The 21,494-nt window shown below is 43.3% G+C and overlaps 2 protein-coding genes across 2 annotated transcripts in view; one reads left to right on the forward strand and one right to left on the reverse strand.

Annotated features, from left to right (window-relative positions):
• Positions 1-12,340, forward strand: part of CRYM (crystallin mu) — a 13,716-nt gene extending 1,376 nt beyond the window's left edge. Inside the window, exons 2-8 of the mRNA XM_019542224.1 lie at positions 210-360; positions 2,253-2,315; positions 6,301-6,402; positions 7,516-7,699; positions 10,451-10,572; positions 11,314-11,398; positions 12,112-12,340. Coding sequence (XP_019397769.1) covers positions 210-360; positions 2,253-2,315; positions 6,301-6,402; positions 7,516-7,699; positions 10,451-10,572; positions 11,314-11,398; positions 12,112-12,176 — 772 coding nt within the window. The 3' untranslated portion in view covers positions 12,177-12,340. The remainder of the gene's footprint in view (positions 1-209; positions 361-2,252; positions 2,316-6,300; positions 6,403-7,515; positions 7,700-10,450; positions 10,573-11,313; positions 11,399-12,111) is intronic.
• Positions 12,341-15,835: 3,495 nt separating this feature from the next.
• Positions 15,836-21,051, reverse strand: ANKS4B (ankyrin repeat and sterile alpha motif domain containing 4B). Its single transcript, XM_019542215.1, has 2 exons — positions 20,801-21,051; positions 15,836-17,464 (listed from the first exon to the last, which is right to left on the reverse strand). The coding sequence occupies exons 1-2, from the start codon at positions 21,025-21,027 to the stop codon at positions 16,375-16,377; spliced, it is 1,317 nt and encodes a 438-aa protein (XP_019397760.1). The 5' UTR covers positions 21,028-21,051; the 3' UTR covers positions 15,836-16,374.
• Between the last annotated feature and the right edge of the window lie 443 nt (positions 21,052-21,494).

Raw genomic sequence — 21,494 nt, forward strand, 5'->3', positions numbered from 1 at the left:
ATCCCCTTGCCCCTGAAATTTTTGGACCTAGACCCTAATTCCCCTTGTGGGTCTTTCTCAAGAGAACTTGCCCAGGCAGCTTGGAAATGGAAAGCAGTTGGAAAGTGAGGAAGGGTTACACAATCCATGTGGTTTTAAACCCTTGCTACTTAGGTCAGGGGTTTGAGTGCTGATAACATTTACCAGTAAGTTTGTATCATCTGTGGAAGATTTTTAGGGGTCATGCCTGCTTACAGTGCTGAGGATGATGCTCTAACAACCAAACTAGTGACTTTCTACGAGCACCAAGAGGATCCTTCTGTTCCTTCTCACCAAGCAACTGTTCTCTTATTTGACCCAAGAAATGGCTCCTTAAGAGCTGTAAGTACAGTGTGTGCTTGTGAGTTAATCTTTGCTAATGGTCTTTCAGAGCAGTGTTTTGATTTAAAATGGTAGAACTAGAGGAAACTGGCATCATTTTACTGGTTTTGATGGAGCTGTCACTTTCAGTCAGCTGAAAGTCTGACCTGCAGGTCTTGTGAGTCAAATAGCCTTTCCTACACAGCGGAGGTGATGTTTTACCTGGGATGGTCTAGGACAGTGGTTCTCAGCCTTTTTTTTTATACCAGAACCCATTTGTAAACAGCAATGGCCAGTCCTGGCCCAGTGCTACTCACTCCTGACCCACTGGCACTGTGTAGGGGGAGGGGGGGGGTGACATGCGGGGGGCCCAACAGCCCCTTGTGGGCTGGCAGAGCTTCAGCCCGCAAGGGAAAAGCCCTGGTTTCCCACGTTTTAATCTTATAAAGGAGAATCCATTTTTAAAGTGTTTTTTTCATGACCTTTTTACATACTCTTATGACCCACTTTTGGGTTGCAACCCATGGGTTGAGAAACACTGGTCTAGAAGATGAGTAAAAAGATGTGAATAACTTGTGTCCAAAAGCTTGTCTAAAATCTCTACCAAATATATTGTTGGTCCAATAAAAGATGTTACCCCCCAAAAATCCTTGTCTGTCTTAGTCCTATATTTCGTACTCTTAAAATTGTACTCTTTCCTCTGTTCTTTGTTATTTATTATTTCTAGTGTTTGCAAGTGAAACATTTGGGGAATAAATTGGAAACATTTGCCTGATATTTGGGGAGGAGGGGGAATAAATTGCCAAATCTGAGACTGATCTGAGATTATGCACTTTGTGAAGTTGAAGTGTTCTATAGTTGACCTGAGTTGACCCTTTTTTTTTTTTAAAAAGTGTGGTTATTAACTTTCTTAATTACAGCAGTGGTTAAGGAAGGGCCAGAACTGGAATTCCAAACCCCTGACACAGATTAGAGCAGCACAGGAGTTGCTTCATCACCTCCAGTTTGCATTGGCCTGGCTAGGGTGCTTGTAATCCAGCTATCTTGGCCCTAATTTAGCCTTTGCACTAGAGACTGCAGGGGTATGCTGCAGCAGCCACTATGCTGGTCGACTATTCAGTCATAATATCATAGTGTTTAGGGTTGGAAGGGACCTAAACATAATCGGGTCCGACCCCCTGTCCCAAGCAGGAACGGGTGCTGGGGTCATATCACCCCAGCCAAATATCTGTCCAGCCTCCTCTTGAAGAGCACCACTTCACTTGGGAGCCCATTCCAGAGCCTGGCAACCCTAACTGTAAGGTAATGTCTGTGGATGTCTGGCCTGAACCTTCTCTCTAACAGTTTGTGGCCATTATTCCTAGTAACCCCGGGTGGTGCCCGGGGGAACAGAGCCTCCCCCAATTCCCACTGTTCCTCCCTGGTGAGTTTGTGATCGGCCACCAGGTCCCCCCTCAGCCTTCTCTTGTGGAGGCTGAATAGGTTTAGGCCCTTTAGCCTCTCTTTGTAGGGCCTGCCCTGCTGTCCCTTGACTGTGCGAGTGGCCCTCTGCTGGACCCTCTCAATGCTAGCCACATCCCTCTTGAAGTGCGGCGCCCAGAACTGGACGCGGTACTCCAACTGTGGCCTGACCAGTGCTGCATAGAGCACCACAGGTGAATGGACATTTTCTCTTCCATTTGTGCCTCTTGAGCATGGCACAAATGAGCGGCGGAGGGCAGAGAATCTTACCTATTTTGTATATATTATATTTGCAAATGCAGTATTAATCATCACTGGCTTTCAGATTTTTGCTGTCCTTTCACCTGAAAGCACTTGATGTTGGACACAATTTCTCTATGTAAATTATGCTTCTAATTTACTTGTGTATCCAGGGTTCATTTCAGTCTACTGTATTTGGTCTTCTTTGAAAGGTCTTAGACGGCAGTGTCATTACAGCAAAACGAACAGCTGCAGTGTCTGCGATAGCTACTAAGGTATGCCCTATGATTTATAAAGTGGGATGAAAAAGTTGCTGGTGTCCCATAAAATAAATTGAGGAAAGAGGCTTTCAGTCCATGTTAATTACTTGTCATCACAACTTGAGACTAAATTTCATGATGCTGTATATCCCTCAAGAGAGAGTCTAAAATGTGTGTTTTGATTCTGAATGAGTGCTGTCTAGTGCCAATCCTTTACCTCGTACATGATGAGGGAGAGAGGTGGGCTGTGTTTTTTTGGTTTTTTTTTTTTTTGTGGTTTGCTCTAGATGCTTTGTTCTGGGATTATTTTTTTTGTTTTATGCTCCTATGGGATTAAACTAAATTCTATTATACTGCATCATTTCTTTTTGGAGCCTTTGTTTAGTGTCACTCCCCTATAATGTCCCATTAAATATAGGAACATGAATTCAAATTCATTTTAAAATATTGTTTTTGTTTTTGTTTTTTTAACACTTGGTTGGGCTGCTGCTGCCCCCATGCGCTGGGAAGAGCCGGGGCTGTACCAGGCGGGTGGCAGTGGTGCTGGAAGCAGGCCTACGGAGGGCTATGGCGAAATGTGGGCTGACTGCAGCCCCCCACCCAGCACTGCTGCTGCCCACCCTGAGCCGAGCCTGGTACAGCCTGGCTCCAGCCCTCAACTGCAGCCTGCCTGTCCTGCCCTGTGCCCCCAGGTTGACACAGAACTCCACACACCTCCTCCTGGGTGCATGCAGTGGGGGGAGCCATTGCCCCCACCCCCAATGAGCCATGGCTCTGTCCTGCATGCTGCCCTGCCCCTTCCCTCCAACACCTCCACAGTGAGGATCTGACCCCCCCCCATACCCCTTGCTTCCCTGCTTGGATTCCACCACAACAGACTTACCAGCTGCATGCAGCTCTCCCCACTACTAGGCTGTGCTCCTTGCTGCTTGCATGCTGTGCTGTGGCTGCATACACACATGGGTATTTATTGACCAAATTATAAGCCACTTCAGGCCAATCTCCAGTACAGCCAATTTTCTTTGTAGTGGTACTGATCCGATATTGGACCCATGTATTGGTTCACCTTTGGTTACAGTCCATATCAAAGCAAAATGCACACCTTTTGTCTAAGAAACACTTCTAAAAAGGGACAAGTCTGTTGGACTCTGATGTTAGACTTTAGGGCTACTTGTCACTCAGGCAATCCCTTCTAAGAGCTGGATCCTTCAGTCTTTACTCAAGCAATGCTCCACAGTCTTCAAAGGAGCTTTCCTGGTGTGGGGACTTCAAAATCAAATTATTGTCATGTGCTGCTCTGTGAAATTTTCAGCCTTGTTTGAGTTTAGCTCTTAGTTGTCATCTTGTTTTTATTTTTTTGTAGCATTTCCTTTTCAACGGGATAGTGCTTTTATGTAGGGAACCTTTGAAATCACTACTGCTGAGTTGGTGAAATGCACAATAAAGAGAGCTCTTACCTATTGAAAAACTTGGTTCATTAGATTTTTCTTTACTTTATTTCTTTGCTGCAGGATATGTACAACTAGCCTTAAGAAACCATGCAATTCAAAGGCTTTATGCACATAAGTGAGCATGGCATGTGAACACCAACCTTGTACACCTACATTGGGGCTGGGCTCTAATAACCTTTTCAAAGCTTCGTCAAATCCCAGTGAACCCTGGGGAACAACTGAAAAAGGAAAATGGAGTAACCTAAGGACTGACTTACATTTTATAATTCAAATCAATGCTTGTTTGTAAAGGCTGATGGTAGAAGCTTATCTTGTTCTAGGGGAAACGTCTTCTGTGTGGAGCGTTTTAAATCGGGAACAGCACCATGTGCAATATCAATCCGAGATTTAAATGGAATGTAAATTGTTTAGAAGGAAAGTAATCAACCCATGTTTAAGACGTGTTAAACTGGTGCCATTTTTAGCAAGTGGCTCCATTTAGAAGGGGGCATGGACAAGTGATAAGTTTGTTTTATTCTCCCCCCCCCCCCCCCGGTAAATAATTCATCTCTAAATAAACAGACTGGATTAGAGGGTTGCTGATCAATACTGATGGTACTTCAGGTGGCAGACTAGTGATTCTAGTCTGACTGCCATTGTCCAGTTTAAATTGCAAAAAACATGCTACACAAGATTGCTAAGTAAAATGCTTTTCTTCCTTTCCTTCACCATTGCTGGCAACAACATAATATTATATAATCTGCAAAGTTTTGCATGATGAGGAGCATAATGGACAAGGCTAAATTCTGCCCTATAAACCAGCCCAGATGATGGATTCCTGGCAAGCAAATAACACCTAAGCGTGTCTGTACTGGTGTATTGCGTTAGTGCAGGGGTGGGCAAAATACAACCTGTGGGCCGGAACCGGCCTGTGAGGCCATTCTATCTGGCCCATGGGCCCCTAAAAAATGTAGAAAATTAATATTTCTCTGCCCTTGGTTCCTTCAAAAATGGCAGGAACCAAGGGCAGTAGGACCCAGGGGAAGCCTGGGGGGCTTGGGCCCACCCAGCCCTGCCCCGCAGCTGGAAGCCCCAGCCGGGACCATGTGGTTGCCTGGGTGCAGGAAGCTCAGATAAGTAAGGGCTGGGGGACCCTGGGCAGGGAAGGAGTGCAGGGTGGGGAAAGCGGCCCCTCCCCACCCACGCCTGGTGCCTCAATGCTGTGGTGGTGCCCCAGCACTGCAGCTGCTTGCAGCCTGTGCCCACTCTGGACAGCCCCATGCGGGCTGTGAGCACTTGCAGCGTGAGGTGGGGGAGGGACTGCCGGCCCCCCTGGGTTGTTTCCCTGCACAGAGAAAAGCAGCCCCTTGCCTGCCCCATGGCTGGTGCCCTGCCCTGCAGGTGTTCACAGCCAGCCTGCGTGGGGCTGTTTGGCTCAGGCACAGGCATCCCTGGGCAGGCTGTGAGCAGCTGCACTGCGGGGTGCCAGGCAGGGGAGTAGCTGCTTTCTCTTGCCCTCCCCCTTTCCCCTTCTGTGCACACTCAGCACCACGTTGTAACGTGGCCCCACTGCCAGGCTGGTGCTGAGTGTGGGGTAAAGTGGCCCCTTGTCCACCCCATGGCCAGTGCCCTGCGCTGCAGCCCGCATGAGGCTGCCTGTGTCAGCTACGGACAGCCCTGCTTGGGCTGCAAGCAGCTGCAACAGGGAGTGCCGGCCATGGGGCAGGCAAGGGGCCACTTTTTCCTGTGCTCAGCACCAGCTTTTCCCCTGCTGGGTTTGAGTGGGCGGGGAGCACGGGGCCCGCACCAGTGTCCCGGGGCCCCCCCCTGCCTGTACCGCAGGGCTGGGGGGCACTGGGTTTGAGTGGGCAGGGCGCACGGGGCCCGCACCAGTGTCCCGGGGCCAGTGCCGGTGCGGCCTAGAGCAGGGTGGCAGGAGTGTGGGGTCCCAGCTGGCAGGGGCTCTGTGGAGCTGGGCCAGCTCCCCCCTCCCTGCTAATGCAGCCCAACCTGGCTCCACAGACCCTTGCTGGCCTTTGTCCCTCTCTGGGCCCCACTGGTGCTGGCCCTGGGATGTTGTTCCCAAGACATTGGGATGTTGGTCCCAAGATGGTGACCAGGGCACCTGTCAAGGGACAGAGCTACCCATGCAGCCCTGGGTAAGTGGCCCTCCGCCCAAAATAATTGCCTGCCACTGTATTAGTGGCTGATACTCATTTTTTGTATGAGTGCAGCACATCTATTCTGGTTTTACACTGGATTAACTATGTTGCTGTAATCAAATTAGTACAAGTAGCCCAGTATAAAAAGTACAGAATTTGGTTCACAATATTAAATTTTAGATGTGGGTAAAGGAAACTGCTTCAAGCCCAGAAAAGTTTCTCTTGAGTAATGACTCTTGGGGTCATTAGTTCCCGAGGGGAAAAAGGAGGGTTAGGTTTAAAAAAGTAATTCTCTACTGAAAATGCAACTAAAATCAAAGCATTTTCAATTTAAAAAAACAAAAAACCCATAGTTTTGTCATCCATGACTACTGCCACTGATTTCTTTTGTAACTTGATGTATTTTAGCTCTTGATGCCACCCTCTGCAGAAGTGCTGTGCATTTTGGGAGCTGGGGTTCAAGCCCATAGCCATTATGATATTTTTACAGAGCTGTTTTCATTTAAGGAGGTAAGAGAGCTATAGTATATATTTTTTCCATTTAGATTTTTCTTAATCTATTTTTCAGTAGCGTGTAGGTAGAGTAACTAGAGCACATAAAATAAGTAAAGTTGCATCTAATATTTCAGGGGTGTAGGTTGTAGCTGCGTTAGTCTAAGGACATAACCAGGTACGGTTCTTTGGGTGAATCTGATATCTTTTATTAGACCAACTAAAATAGTTGGGGGCAGGGGGGGAAAATTATTTAGCAAGCTTTCGGGTTTAAAAACCCTTCTTCAGACTGAGGAAGTCTCTGCAGTTGGTGTGTGCTCTTCCTGGATGGAATGAATAGTAAAAAGCGTACATACCAACTGCAGAGACTTCTTCCCCCTGACAAAGGGTTTTTAAACCCGAAAGCTTGCTAATTTTTTTCCCAACTGTTTAAGTTGGTCTAATAAAAGGTATCAGATTCACCCAAATAACCTTGTCTATCTAATTCAAACATTTTTAACAAAGCATCTTTAGAGAAGCTGATGATACTTGCAGTTCTCCAGATCAGGGGTCTGCAAGCTTTCACTGAGAGCAGGCTGAACTGATACAGCTTGATCCTAAAACGGGCTGGAGGTGGCCATAGGCTGATGCATTCTCATGCAAATGGACAGAGTATATTAAACAAGCTTTGTTGGTAGGCCAGGTAGGTCACTTCATGGGCCCGATTTGGACTGTGGGTGGTATGTAGATTGCCACTGCCTGCTGTACATGGTCTTCTTTGGATCACAAAGGGATATTGTAAAACGTATATAGAAAACATCAGATTTTCTTTTTTCCAAGTGTGAAAAAAATCCTACAATATGTGGACCACCTTCCCAATGCCTGCATCAGTTCAGAGTTGCTACATTCATAGAATTTGCATTTTCTAAGTCTAAAGATATAATGAGCTATTATACTAGCAGGGCAAAATTAATCCCACACATGAAACTGTGGGACAGGAGGATTAATGATAATAGGGGATGGGGAAGGCTAAGGATATTTGTATTTTAATTAAAAAAACAAAAAACTTCATTTGGGTGAGTAGAATGAGAGGTCGAATTACTCCCACAGCAGTTCCACTTTACCTACCTGCTTTTCGTTTTTGCTTTGAAGGTCAGGATGTGGAATCGCACGAAGGAGAACGCTGTGAAGTTTGCTGGCTCGGTGAGGGGTCCAGTGCAGGTTTGCTCTTCTGCTCAGGAGGCCGTTATTGGGGCTGATGTCATTATAACAGTTACCATGGCAACAACACCTATTTTATTTGGAGAATGGGTAAAACCAGGTGCCCATATCAATGGTATGTTGGACTTTCCTTGCTTAAGGGAATTTCTCTTCTGGACTCATCATTGTGTGATTTAGCTCTGGTAATGTGCTCACTGCTGTTTTCTACTCTCAGAAACCAGGATGTAGGTTTCTTAGAATAAACACTTATTTATTTTGACTGCTTCACTTTGAGCATTGCCCTGCTGGTGCCTGGGTTTGGTGCCTTGTAGGATCCCACCATGGCTTAGCACATCTTGTCTTTGCAGTGGAAGATTTGGCTCTGCTTCTCCATGGTGTCCAGCTTGTCCCCTATTTAAACAATACCTCAGAAACATGTTTTGCCTAAAGTAACATAGGGTAGCACTGATTTCCCTGGGATTTATAATCTTTTTCTTTTTCTCCTGCTGTACTGTATCTTCCAAGCCTGAATTGCATTGACTTCCTTGGAAGTTTTGCATGAACTATGTAAAAATTGTATAAGAAACTCCAGATCTGGACTTTTCATTTTGTTTTTCTTTTTTTCCCTCTGAGGCTGCTGCATTAGTGGAGAGCCTCTAGACCCATTGGCATTTATTTATATTTATTAATTTTGGACTTGTTTCAGAAGAGCTAGTGCCCTTTTCAAGTGGCTTAGTAATAGAACAAAGGTAGCTTGTCAAAGGGGACAATTTAAAGGAAGTTCCTGCATTCTAGCAGCATCCTACTGATTTTTCAGACTCAGTTAAATCCTTTGTCATCAACAGTATTATCTGTGCCATGTCACAGCAGGGGGCCAGGATTACAACCAGAATCTATTAGTGTCTTCAGTCCTACATAAAGACCCAGTCTTCTTGTTTGTGTTTTGTCTTGTTTTTATTTTTCTCAGAGGCGTTCCTACTGTTTGAGCAGGCATTCGGACAAGCTGGGAGTTCTCACTCGAACTGTTGGGAAAGGGCAATTGTTGTCTCTTTCAGTGCAGTATTCTCTTTGCTTTCATCAGTCCGAAGCAAGTTGGCAGTACTGTAGGGTTTGGGGGTTTTTTTGCACTTTTTGCATTTTTAATATAAGCCTTTGATTGTTTAAAGATCTCTCCAGATGAGTAAAAAATCCATAACCAGACTCAAAGCGCACTGCTGATGAAGTTATAAGAAAAGACTGGAAACTGTGTCTGCTAATAAGTCTTGGCTAATTTTGTTCAGTCATTCATCTTCCTTTGCTGTTCACTGCAGCAAATTGTCGTTGGTTTTGATCTGATAAAGATGAGCGAGGAAGCTTTCAAATTGCATTTCTCTATGAAGGCATACAGCATCAAGAAGGCCTATATCAAAACGGTTTTAATAAAAGGCTTATGAAACTTCCTTAGCCTGACGAAAGGCTTTTGAACCTGAAAGTTTGCTTAATAATTGTTTTCCAACTATTTAAGTTGGTCTAATAAAAGATATCAGATTCATGCAAAGAACTTTGTCTGCCTATGAAACTTGAGGCATTTATAAACAAATTAAGGAGAGGGACAAGAAATAACTGGGAAAGTGGGGTGGTTGACTCATTCACTTCCACTCTTCACATCTTACTGGGGAGGATAGTTCATTGACAGCACCCAAGGTTGAATTCTTTAGAAGGGCTTTGCCAGGAGTCGAGGGGAAGGTGTGGGTTAAGAACAGAAAAAGGGGAGGGTGAAGTGGATGGTGGGAGAGGATTCAATGGAATATGTATAGTAGCAACCATGTCTCTTGGACAGGTTACAAAGTTACACTACAGTGAGGGTTGTTTGTGGGGTTTGAGTTGAATAATAAAGTTATTTACAGAGTCAAAGGTAGAAATTCAAGCTCTCTTTGCATCTGCAGATGAGGTGCAATGTAAATAATGTTGAGGCAAGCTTCCTATGTTGCCTAACTGAAGTGACTTGCCTGTATCCTTCGAAGTTATCCTGTACTGGGGGGTGGAGCTCCCCTTTCACCCTTACACCAGTCTTTGGTCTCCTTTCTGAGGCAGCTACACTCAGTTTAACGGGTTTTAGATTTTTTTGAATTGGTGCAAGGAATGGTTTGGCAGACACTGTGGGAACAAGAACAAGCTGGGACATGTATAAAACTCTTCAGCTAAATTTGGCCTAAAGTGGTAGATTTATCAGGTAATTTCCAACAACCCCCCCACCTGCCAACTGTTTTTCCTTTGTAAATGGTATTTGGCTTCAGAGACTTCCTCCACCATGCTACGTGGAGGGAGGACTTTGGCTGAAATGGAGTCAAATACTGAGAATATTTTTCCTTTAAGGGTTCAGTTGGCCACTGTGGATTTGCTCCCACAAATCATACTTTAAAGTGGGAGCACCCTGGTTCTGCAAGGAGACCCATTGATTTCAGTGGTATCAGTCAAGCTCAACTGAATATACAGACTTCTGTAGGATCAGGATTTGACTTCCTAATGGATTAGGGTGCTGGGCACTGCTGTGTAGGCACTCATCACTTCGGAGGATTGTTTGAACCCTGGGGGCTCAATACTGCAGGGAGACCCATGGCACTAGAACATGCTCAGCAGGATCAAGCCTTTTGCATGTATAATGTGTAGCTCTGTCCAAACAGGAGGAGCCCAAGACTTGCCTCAGAAGGTGAGGCTTTTCATGCTTTCTCTCAGTGAAGGTCCCAGGGGTTAATTTCAAGCTATATTTAATCAGTGTGAACACCTGGACAAGGCCAGTTTTGTTCTAGTCTTTTGTTTTAGAAATGTTTTTGGTCTTGTCTTTTGGTCTAGAAATGTTTTTGCTAACTAAACATTTCTTTCTAAATCCATTGCTTTTGTCTCTTAGCAATTGGGGCAAGCAGACCGGACTGGAGAGAATTGGATGATGTAGTGATGAAGAATTCTGTGCTGTACGTGGATTCCAGAGAGGCTGCTTTGACTGAATCAGGAGATGTTATATTATCAGGGGTAAGGCTCTTGTTATGTAATAGAGCTCCCAACTAGATGAAAACAGCTTTTGTGTTGTGCTGTTTCTCATTGTAGCTTTTGCTTTCACTCCAACTTTATTAGCAACACTGTGGCATTCTTTTGGCAGATCTATACTTACCAGAGTTCTATAGCTATGTCAGAAAAGAAAAAAAAAAATTGGATTTTATTACTGCTACCTTTTTATTTTTATCCTGAGAGATCTCTGTGATTGGTACTCACTGCTGTGTCGCATACAGACGTTGCTATGCTATATTTTTCAGAATGTCTAAAATTTTACAGTCTCTGGCAGAAAGAGAAGACGAGTTAGACAACGTATGTATTGCAGAAAAATGAGAGAAAGGGACAAAGTACCATTGGATTGTACTGTTCCTCTCCATTGCAATACTGCAGTCTCCACATACGGTAAAGAGGGCCTTCATTTATAAGGTTTAATTTCAGAGACTTGCATGCTGTAAAATGTGCAAAACTCTATCCTTTCAGAAAGGTAATGAATAAGAACCTATATATTGAACAATGGAAATTTGGCAGATTGTTTTCTGTGAAAAGTCTCTGGTGATTACTGTCCAGCTTATATTTTCCTTGCCCTAGGAAAAGGGATACTTGCAAGAGTTTTCAATTTTATTTCTCATCTCTCTTAAAACTCAAGACCTAGTTTTTCTCTTGACAGTTGCCTTGGATATCAGGCTTTTCTAACTAAAGAAATGTGCATTTGTTTCACAGGCAGAAATTTTTGCCGAGTTGGGAGAGGTAGTGAAAGGGACAAAACCAGCACTCTGTGGGAAAACAACAGTGTTCAAATCGCTGGGTAAGAACAGCACTCCCCTGTGTGCAAGTCTGACAAGAAACAATGCCTTGTTGTTTATTTAAGTTCTTCTTGCGTGGGAAAATTGCTGATCATCTTCAAAGCTTCTGTCCCATAGCATTCTACAGAAGAGTAGCCATAGCATATATTGTGCATTTTTCCTTTTCTTTTTCTTAGCATAGCATGACTGATTGTAATGGGGATTGATAGGAAAATAAAGAACAATGTACTCTTCTGTAAGTTTTGTTTACATTTGTTTACCTCAGTTAGCTAATGACTATTGGTTATAAACATTGCTGCATCGTGATTAGGTCAAACAGACTTTCAGGGCATCAAAGATAATGTGACCAAGAAGTACAGTATTGGAACTTATTTTAAAAAAAGAAAGAGATGAGAGAGAGAGAGAAAGTACCTTTCTCTGAGCTTAATAATTTGTTGGCCAGGATTCTCGGTTCTAATTGTTTTGGTTTTTAGAGTATGAATCTCTGGTCACTGGCAATTAGATTGAGGCTAAAATATTAATTTAGTACAGGACACTTGATAGCCATTTGGTGTGACAGCAGCTTTTGGTCATTACCAGACTAGTGTCCTGGAGGTGTGAGATTTTCTGTTCCATTCAAGGATATCCTGAATCCTTCTGTTCCCTATGAATCCCCTATGAATTCCTTTCATGAGATCAGATTATGAAGGTAACTTAAGTGTGTTCTATATTTCAGGGATGGCCATTGAAGATACAGTAGCAGCAAAATTAGTTTATGATTCCTGGTCAGCTGGTAACTAAAACCGGAGAGTCTGCAATATCAAGACAGGCATAACAGTATGAAGTCAATAGTTTGCATTTGGCTTTTGGGCACTTTCTTTTCTTTACACAGAAAGGTAATAATCTTACATGTTATGTAAAAAACTTTTTCATAACTTTCAATCATCAGCTTTAAAACCACAAACTGTGCAGCACATAATCCTGTATTTTTAAGGACCGGTATCTAATGTTTGTGTTACTAACAAATGTACTTCTGTGTATTATCCTTATAGGACAAATGATTTATCACTCCGTTCATCTTTCATGGAGAGCTTTGAGAGCTAATTGGTGTTATGGTGGAATTTTAAATGTTCCGTCATGGAACAAAAGGGATGACACTCTCACTTGAAAACCAGTGGGTTGCGTTCTTAGCTAGTTGAACCTGCAGTGCAGTTCAACATATATCCTTCCATTTTCTCAAGCTCTGATTCAGGAATACTAGAAGTTTGGAGGTCAGAGATTGTCAAGTGAAAGGGTCACATGCTGACCCACAGTTTGTTTGTTGATTTGAATCACTGTCCCTGATTCAATCCAGCCGAATCTTAAAATTTGATGCTGGTTTGGAGAATCAGTGATTTGGATGTGAAAACCTTTATGGCTGTGTCTTCCATATACCTTGAGGTGGTAGCAGGTGCGGCTTATGAAAGATGCAATGCTGGAGCGCATGGAGCCTCCCACAGGAGTGCAGAGGGGCCCTCCACGTGCTTGGCGGTGAACCTGGAAGTGGACCAGAAGTACTTCTGGGTTTGCTGGGGAGTGCATTGGGGAGTCCCCCAGGTTGGCAGTTGCCTGCAGGGAAACCCAGAAGTGTTTCTGGTCCAGACCTGTGCTTCTGTGGGACACTCCATGCGCCCCAGCATCGCAGCACTCATGAGCCCCTGCTACCTAGAGGTATGTAGAAAAAACATTTAAAGCCCAGTCTGTGTCTGAATCTCTCCAAATCGATTCAGAGGTTTCAGATTCCATTTAGAGAGATTAAAGGGTCCTCTGATTCAATTCCGATTCGGAGATTCGGCCACCAAATTGGGTGGAATCTCTGCTGAATCGAATTGGGAGCAAAGCTTCACACACCCCTAGTGGTAACGCCTATTTCTGTACACAGCGAGGCCTTTAGCAGAGCCTTTGTTTAAACTGTATGTACTGATCAATGATTGTATTAATACATGGTCCAGCAAGGCCTACACTGTCCATTAAATGTGTCCTTATTCTGTGGAAGCATATGCAGCAGTCATTACAAATGATGGCATCAGAGTATTAGCAAAGCCAGGAAATGGAGATACAAATATTAGAGTTAAAAAAACTCTAGGTCAGGGGTAGGCAACTCCTGGCACATGTGCCCAAGCGTGGCATGCAAAGACATTTTACTTGGTACTTGTGCTTCCAGGAAGGGCCAGGGCTACACTGCCACAACAAGGATTGGGCTCTCCTTGTCCCCTTGTAGCTCCCCTGCCATTTGCCCATGGCAATTCAACATTGCAGGTGTTTTTGGCATTGTGCTCAAAAATATTGCAGACCTCTGCTCTAGGTGGTGCCCAAGTAAGGTTATAAGGGAACTTAGAGGTCAAAGGCCTGTGACACAAACAATCACCTGACTTTTTCTAACTTCTACATTTCCCTCAGTTTTCTGTGATGCTTCCAATACTAGACTTATCAAAGTGCTTAATTGTAGCAAAATGGCAGCACATTATTAGGAGTCTTGGAGTGTTAGGTTGCCCACTCAGTGAATTTCAGTGGGACTTGCAAATATGGTTCACTTAGGCTCCTTGGGAAATCCCAGCCTCCATCTGTTCATATTTCTTGTTTTACAAATCACAGTGACATAATCTCAAGACAAGTATTATATATAACTTACATTTATGTTGGAATTAAAATGAACCATCTGTTTCTAATAGGTGCTCTTCTGATTACCCACTGTTTGTTTAACACTTTTTTGAAGATTATAAATAAAAACTCTTTTTCTACCTAATTTGTCTCATGTTATCTTTCCTGTGTCTCAACTCCAAGAGTCAAAATGGCTGCCTTTTGTAGCTAATCACTTGCTGTGTAAAAGGAAAAAAGACAAGCCAGTTCTGCTGTATTTGGGGACTGGGTTTTTTATGGTCATGGAGCATGTTTTTTTCCAGGTTTGTCCAATTTAGATTGTAAGCTTCTTGGGGAGCGTCCATCCTCCTCCATTAGGGGTTGTCTCTCTCCATCAAAGGCAGCAGCATAAAGCAGATTTACAAGTGGAAATGCACAGGATGAGACTTTTTTGAAAGAGAGAGGTGCCTAAAGATGCTGCTGGGCAATTGGCAGCATTTTCAAAATCACTCTGGCACTTAACTCCTGTTGATTTCAGTTGGAGTTAGGCACTTGTGTGCCTAGGATAATTTTGAAACATGCCTACCTCTAGCTTTAAGCACATACCTACCTTTTAAACCTGGCCCCCAGAGTTGTATTACAGGCATCACATGGTACTCTGGTCTAGTCTTGATGCTCATTTAAGTGCACAATGTAGTGTAGAGATGGTTTATTAATATCTACTGAGACTTTAATCAAAATATGTAACAAATTAACATGTGACAACTGGTGACTCTTCTGATGCATGTGGCCATTTTGCAGTTCCACCTTTAGTGACATCATTCATAGCTGGGTTGATGTTGTGGTAAGAGTTCTGCGTATCTTCTGATAACAAGAGTAGGTAGGGAAACGGAGAAGAAAGTGGATGGTAATACAGTAGTGAGTGGAAATGGTCATTTGGAATTGGATTTTAGTCATCTTGCAAAGTAAATGATGACAGCTTAGCCAGTAAATCAGGACTGGGATGGTGAGGCTACATTTATGTCCAGCAGTCTGAGCTCAGGCAAAATTACAAGGGTTGAGAGGATTTGGCCTTTCAGTTAAAATGGTGTCTGCAAGTACATAAAAAACATTGCTTTTTTTTTTTTTTTTTGCTTTGTTCAATAGCCAAGAGTTTCTTGGTTAATTACCTACTGGATGCTGTCTGGTTTAATTAATGTGCTGGGAATTGCAGTTGCCCACCATAGGATTCCAGAACAGCTGCATAATAGAAAAGAGTATTGACGTTTCAAAACATTAACCCATTGAGTAACTGGATCCAGTAGGCAGAAGTTTTCTCATCTCAGCACCTACAGGCAGAGAGAAGTTGTTCTTTGAAATCAAAGCCTTCCCACATAACATAATCACTTCTGGTCAAAGGGCTTTGCTGGTAATGCGGGGAGCTCAAGGGTGAATGTCCACATCTTGGATCAAGGTGTGGGTGTTGTCCCCCCCCACCCCTCCCTTTAAAGCCCAGTAGCATTTTCCTTGCTCTGGATGCTAGGTTTATTTATATGATTAGCAGGGCTTGGGGCCTAATTTTCATCAGCAAAGATCAGGCAGAAGGGGGGTAAAATGAAACGTACAACTGATAACAGAAAGCCATAGCTTTTCTTATGCAAGTACTACTCCACCAGTGCCCAAATCGGTAGGTTGCTTATGGACATCATATCTATAATCTTTGCTTTGAATGTAAGAATGAAAAAAGAGCATACAGCCCAAACCAAACACCTCACTTAGACCTCTCTTCCTTTGTTTTCTTTCACTAAGGACCATCCCTAGAGTAGTGAGAAGTTTAACTAATAATGACATGACATTTACTGTGAGTCAGTATTATTTACTTTCAATCAGAGCCTGTTGGAGTCAATGAGCTGAGAGCTGGGATGAAGCAATAGTTCTTAGATATCATTAGTATCAGTGAGGGGAACTTGTATCAATCCATCATAGCATTGCAAATTATTTTCATTTGGTATAGAAGACTAAAATGCTCTGACCATAAACATCATCTGTGCGTTGGTGTTGAAATGCAGAAATGGCTTTTGTCATGATATGGAGCATCAGTGGTAGTCGCTAATAATTTAAATAATTCAGCATGTCCAAAGAAGATGCAACTCGCATGAGCTTCAAGTCAGAGAGAATTAACATGAGCCATATTTTCCTGTTGTTTATCTACAGTCTTTATGTTGGCCTACAGTTGTCTGTTCAAAGAACCTATTATTATTGATCATGTTGAGCATCTTAAGTCAAGTGGTAACCTTTTTGTCTTTCCCCTGAATGATGCCTGGAAAAAAACCAAACCTGCACTAGGCTTTGAAACAGTGGAATATAATCAATGCACAATGATAGTAGCGGGCATACTTGTTTATAAGCGAGTATCTCCTATTTTTCCAGGATTCTGCAGTGCCTGTTTCCTTCTATCTACAGCATTGAGGACTCTCTTCCTTGGGCCCAGCTGCATTTGTATGCTCTGCAGATCTTCATCAGAACATAGCATGAGGGCATCTAAATCAATCTGTTCTCTGAGGAAGACCGGAACAAACTCATTCAGATTCTGAGAGGCCAAAAATGCATCAAGAGGAGTGCTTTCTGCTTCATCATCTTCCCAACCAATTTCTTCCTCATTCCAAGGGACATCAAGATCATTTTCAGTGGCTAGCTCACTTTCATTTTCAGACCCTCTCTGTTGAAAAAACTCACCAGATATTTTAAAGCTTATTCCTTGTTTCTCACAGGACATCTCTTCGGCATTTATGTCTGCTGCCAAATTTCTTCCAAACACAATTTTGCCCAGACCTGGCCGTTGGAAAATTGACATATGCTCCTGTTGGCTTTCCTCTTCAGAAATGTTTCTCCCTTTAGAGTAATTTAGGAATTCATCCTCATCTTTTTCATTGAATACATTCATTACCCCCATACGTGCAGCCTTGCCTTCCTCCTCTTGGCTACTCTTTTGTGTATCCTTATCAGCTATGTTTTCATCTTTCTTTTTTGCCTTCGTTCTGAAGGTGTTCTTCAGGCTTTTGGAGAAGGTGCCTGATGTATTGGGAACAAAGAAATCAGGCACCTTTATTCTGGAAGCTGTGCCTCTGGCAGAATTTACTGATCCAAGCTTTTCTTTGTTATAATTCCTTGTCATTTCATGTTGGTGCTTCTCTTGGCGCTTTTCACATTCCTTGATTTGTTTCTCTGCATTCTTCTGAGCCTGGGCCTTGAGTTTGGAGACCCTCTTGGCATTCATTATGGTCTGTTCAGTAGCAGCTTTGTCAAGGAGTCTGACGCATTCATGCTGGTCCCTGCTGGCAGCTGCATCCAGCGGAGTGCGCATATCATTATCCAGAGCAAATATATTGGCACCAAACTTGATCAAGAATGAGAGACAGTGGATATGACCATTGGAAGCAGCATGATGGAGTGGAGTGTTCCCCCAGATGTCACATTTGTCTGGGTCGCCACTAAGGAGCAAAACATCAGAGAGAGAGAGAGAGAGTGAGGTCCATCAAATACATCTCAAACATAAGTGCCTGCTACAACGATGCATTGAGGGCCAAGTTCAAATCTGGGATAAGCAAATGCTGTTCTAGTGAAGAAATGTGGATGGAGGGTTATGGTCTGTAATATACTTTTACCTGCTTACACCAGGGCTGAATCTCGCTCTAGTTCAAGTCCCATCACCACTTCTCTCTGTGAAACTGAGCTAGCACTTTGGGCCTGCAGCCAAAGTTGCATTTCAACCACACAGAAGAACAAATCCTTTATCCTTTGGGCTTTTTGGGTCTTGGGTTCGGGGACTGTGCTGCTTCATTCACCTACCCCAAGCAGAGGGCAAGGAATGGATGAGTGCATACTGCCCCTTCTAGCAGGTTGAATTTATTACCCCTGTTATGGCTCAGTCATAATTTACTGCTGATACAGGCCATCATCTGATTACTCACTCTTTTCCCCCTGCCTGCCTCCTTCACCTTGAAAACAAAAGTGTGGTGGGGTGCCTCAGCTGGACAATGAAGGGAATTTTACCATCAACTTCAAGAGAAGCAGGATCAGACCCAGACCTGAATTATATTTCATTACATCAATGACACAACTTCCACTGCTTTCAGTGGGACAGGGATTTCATCCATGGTATTTTAAAAGCTACTGTGATGAGCCTTTCTTTCTTTGAAGTAAAATGCAGGAACAGTGGGAAACCTCTGCATTTGACTGCCTCAGAACATAGTTTGTGTGGCAACAACAGCAACTTTCATGATGGGTAATAAGTAAATTATTAGGAATAAAGGCCTAAGTCTCCATGTCTACTATAATTAGGTAAGGTTCAGGCAGAAGCTATAGTTTTTCTTCAGCTGCTGCTTAAACTGCTTCTATTCCTAACCCTTCCCCCAAAGTACTCCTGGGATTTGAAAAGCAGAAATTCATAGGGACTGCATGGTTAAAGACTGCTCTTTCTGCTGGCCTCCCAGGCTCCCCATGGACTGCAGCAGCTCACAGTTCAGGGGATGCTGATCTCTCTGCCACCTGCCCTGGAAGCCAAGCCCAGAGCAGGGGAGGACTGAGACTTGGAGCAGGAAAGGGGAAGAGCCCAGCCAGCTGATGGGCTTTAAGGGGACTGCAGGGTGCCTTTGGGAAGGTGCCACCAAAGGGCAACACTCAGTGGTCCCCTTCGGCATCACACTTCAGCAGGGATGGGGGAGGGGCAGGCATTGTATCTCTGGTCATAAACTGAATAATGTCTTTCTCTGGGGGGAAGGGGAGAATGAGTGGGTTTGGGGAACAACCCCACCAGGTGAGAGAGAGGGATGAGCTTCAGAGGGATGTTATGGGAAGGGGGAGAGGACTCTCCTGGATGAGAGGCAGGGGGTGGAAGGATTGGGGTATTTTGGGGGAAGGTTTAGTTTGTCACTGTCCAATGTAATACTTTGTTCTGTTTTTATGTGTTGTTTTATTTTGGATTGAAAGTGGTCCTGAGTGTTTTTTGGTTTTTTTTTGGAAGAGCAGCATATAAATCACATAAATATATTCATACATACATAAGTAAGAAGTTTAGGTGTGTCCACAGTAATGTGGCAGCTGTATGGTCTTAGAAATCCCTTGTGCCAATGGCACTTGCATACCCAAAGACTTTTGTGCAGCTAATGTGCCTTGCCTGCGGTTACGCAGGAGTTCTGTGGTAGAGCATAGACCTGAACCCAGTTTTCCCAAGTCATTCCCTTACTGGATGTTCCTTCCTTTTGCTTTAAGGAAAAGAGGCACGTATTAGAAAGTCATTTTTTAATCTTGAGAGCCTCATCAGCCAGGGGCCTTGTTTGAAAATCTTCCAAAACGCAGCTTCTTCCAGAGACTCAAACACTGCTGAGATTTAGACCAGTTTCTCTGACTCTCAAAGTTAAGGAGCCTCAGGTTAAAATGAATGATGATTTCTTGAAAGCTGTAATAAAGGTTTGAAGCTTTTGGATGCTGTCCTGTACCAAGCTGATACCAATTTTAAATAAACTTGTGTAACTAATGAATAGAGAATATAGCTCTGTGGAAATCCTCATGCTCTGTGACCATGGAACCTGGGAACACCTCTTGCTATATTCATTTTTCTTAACTAGTTACTTTCCCTTTTTATCTTTTCCTAAATTATAAGCCAGATCACCAATGTATTCAGTAACATCACTGGAGTTGCATATTGTTTTATATCAGTTCAGAATCTGGCTTCCGTTTTTTGCTTCCCTAAGGTGATAGCAATAGTCATGCAGTCTAAAGGTCTCTTTTATTGGCAGTCAGATGTTTCTATAGCCACACCTTGGATCAGGAAGCTAAGAGGGGCATCTACCTAATTACACTTACTGTGTACAAGGAACATTTTTTTTTTTTCTATTTTTGTAGAAGGGCAAAATGCAGCTGAAGAAGTATGTATCTTTCCTTGGTTTTCTACTCTTTGATGGTTTTGCTAAGTGAAAATTCAAACTGTTCTAGTCCCCTTCTTTCCCCAGTGGAAGACTCCACATAAGAAATAGACTAAAGAGAAGACTTGGAGGAAACAGTAAGGAATCCAGAGTAGGGGATTTTTATAATTTATCTGTAGTGCTGGTGCATTTAATAATTAATGTGAGGAAAAACTATGTCAGAGAAATCTCCTTTAGTCTCTATTTAATTTCTCTGCATTTTTCCCCTGAAATTTTACCAGCTCCAGCAGAAACACAGATTGTTTTTCAGGCATAACAGCAGTTTCGTGATTTTTCTGCTCTTGATAGCACTAGATTTTAGATCCAGCTCTTTCTGGTTTCCTTCTGAAAATCATCTAGAGGTTATGAGATATTTGAATTTACAAAACTATAAAGTTAAGGGTGTATTCCAACTTCCATTGAAGTAAATGGCAGCTCCTGTAGCTCTCACTAGCAGCAGTCCTGCATCCTGGTTTCTAAAGCTATACATAGCTCAGACACCATGGAAGCCTGTAAGTCTACACTAGTGCACCGGGGCTTGATTTGTACAGAGTGGTTTGCATGATTATGGTCTAAACTAGTTGTACCCTATGCATCTGGCTCTGTGGACCTGATGAGTGGCACAGGACTGATTTGCTCTCTCTGCCCAATCCAGCCTGCCAGTTGAATACCACTGGCCTCAACCAATGGAAAAAAAAAATGAAGCAGTAACACCTGATAAAGATTGAAAGCCCCCACAAGAAAACAAGTAATTTGGAAAGCAAGAAACTGCCCATTTGCACCAGTATTTGCATTAAAAGATGCTGCATGATCATTGTAATTTTGCTTCATGGGCTTTGGGAGGTTGAGGCCTATTCTACTTACCCTCTGCTGCATATGACTTCCAGAGCTTCTAGAAGCCCATGATAAGCTGCCAAAAGGGTGGGTGTCATCCCATCTTCTTCTGAAGTATTGAGATCTTTTCTGGTCGCTTCTTTCAAAAGGTCCAGATTGCCGTCAGCAGCTGCTTTGTGATACCTGGTCGACATTTTCAGTAGATCCCACAGCAACTTCCGGGGGTACTGTTTCACTCTGCGTTCTAGCAAGTGCATGCAGCCACACTTTTGCTATCAGGATAGTTAGTTAATAATTACAAGCCAAGATGTCAGCTTCAGGATTGAAATGAGAAGGCAAAGTTCATCCCAATAGACAACTTGCCCGGAACACTGCCTCATTAAAGCAGCTGCTGTACAGGTGTCTTGGTTCTCTGTGAAGTGACTGTCCATTTGTTTTTTAACTCCAGTATTTTACAGTTTAAAATTATGGGGGATTCTTCCTCTAACTGCATGTCTCTCTTCCCCTTCCTTACACATTTGGGGTGAAGTCAAAGGGAGCTTTGCTATTGACTTGTGTGAGCAAGATTCTGCTCAGCGTTAAAACCAACCCTGGGTGGGTGAAACAGAGCACAGTACAAGCCACTACACTTCAGACTATGCAGCATTTTATTCTTAGCTAATTACAACAAATTCATCTTGTCTGTGAAAATGAAATGAAATTAATGGTATTTTTCACCACACAG

The sequence above is a fragment of the Crocodylus porosus genome, unplaced genomic scaffold (genome assembly GCF_001723895.1).
Source record: "Crocodylus porosus isolate Cpor-Errol unplaced genomic scaffold, CroPor_comp1, whole genome shotgun sequence".
NCBI lineage: Eukaryota > Metazoa > Chordata > Crocodylia > Crocodylidae > Crocodylus > Crocodylus porosus.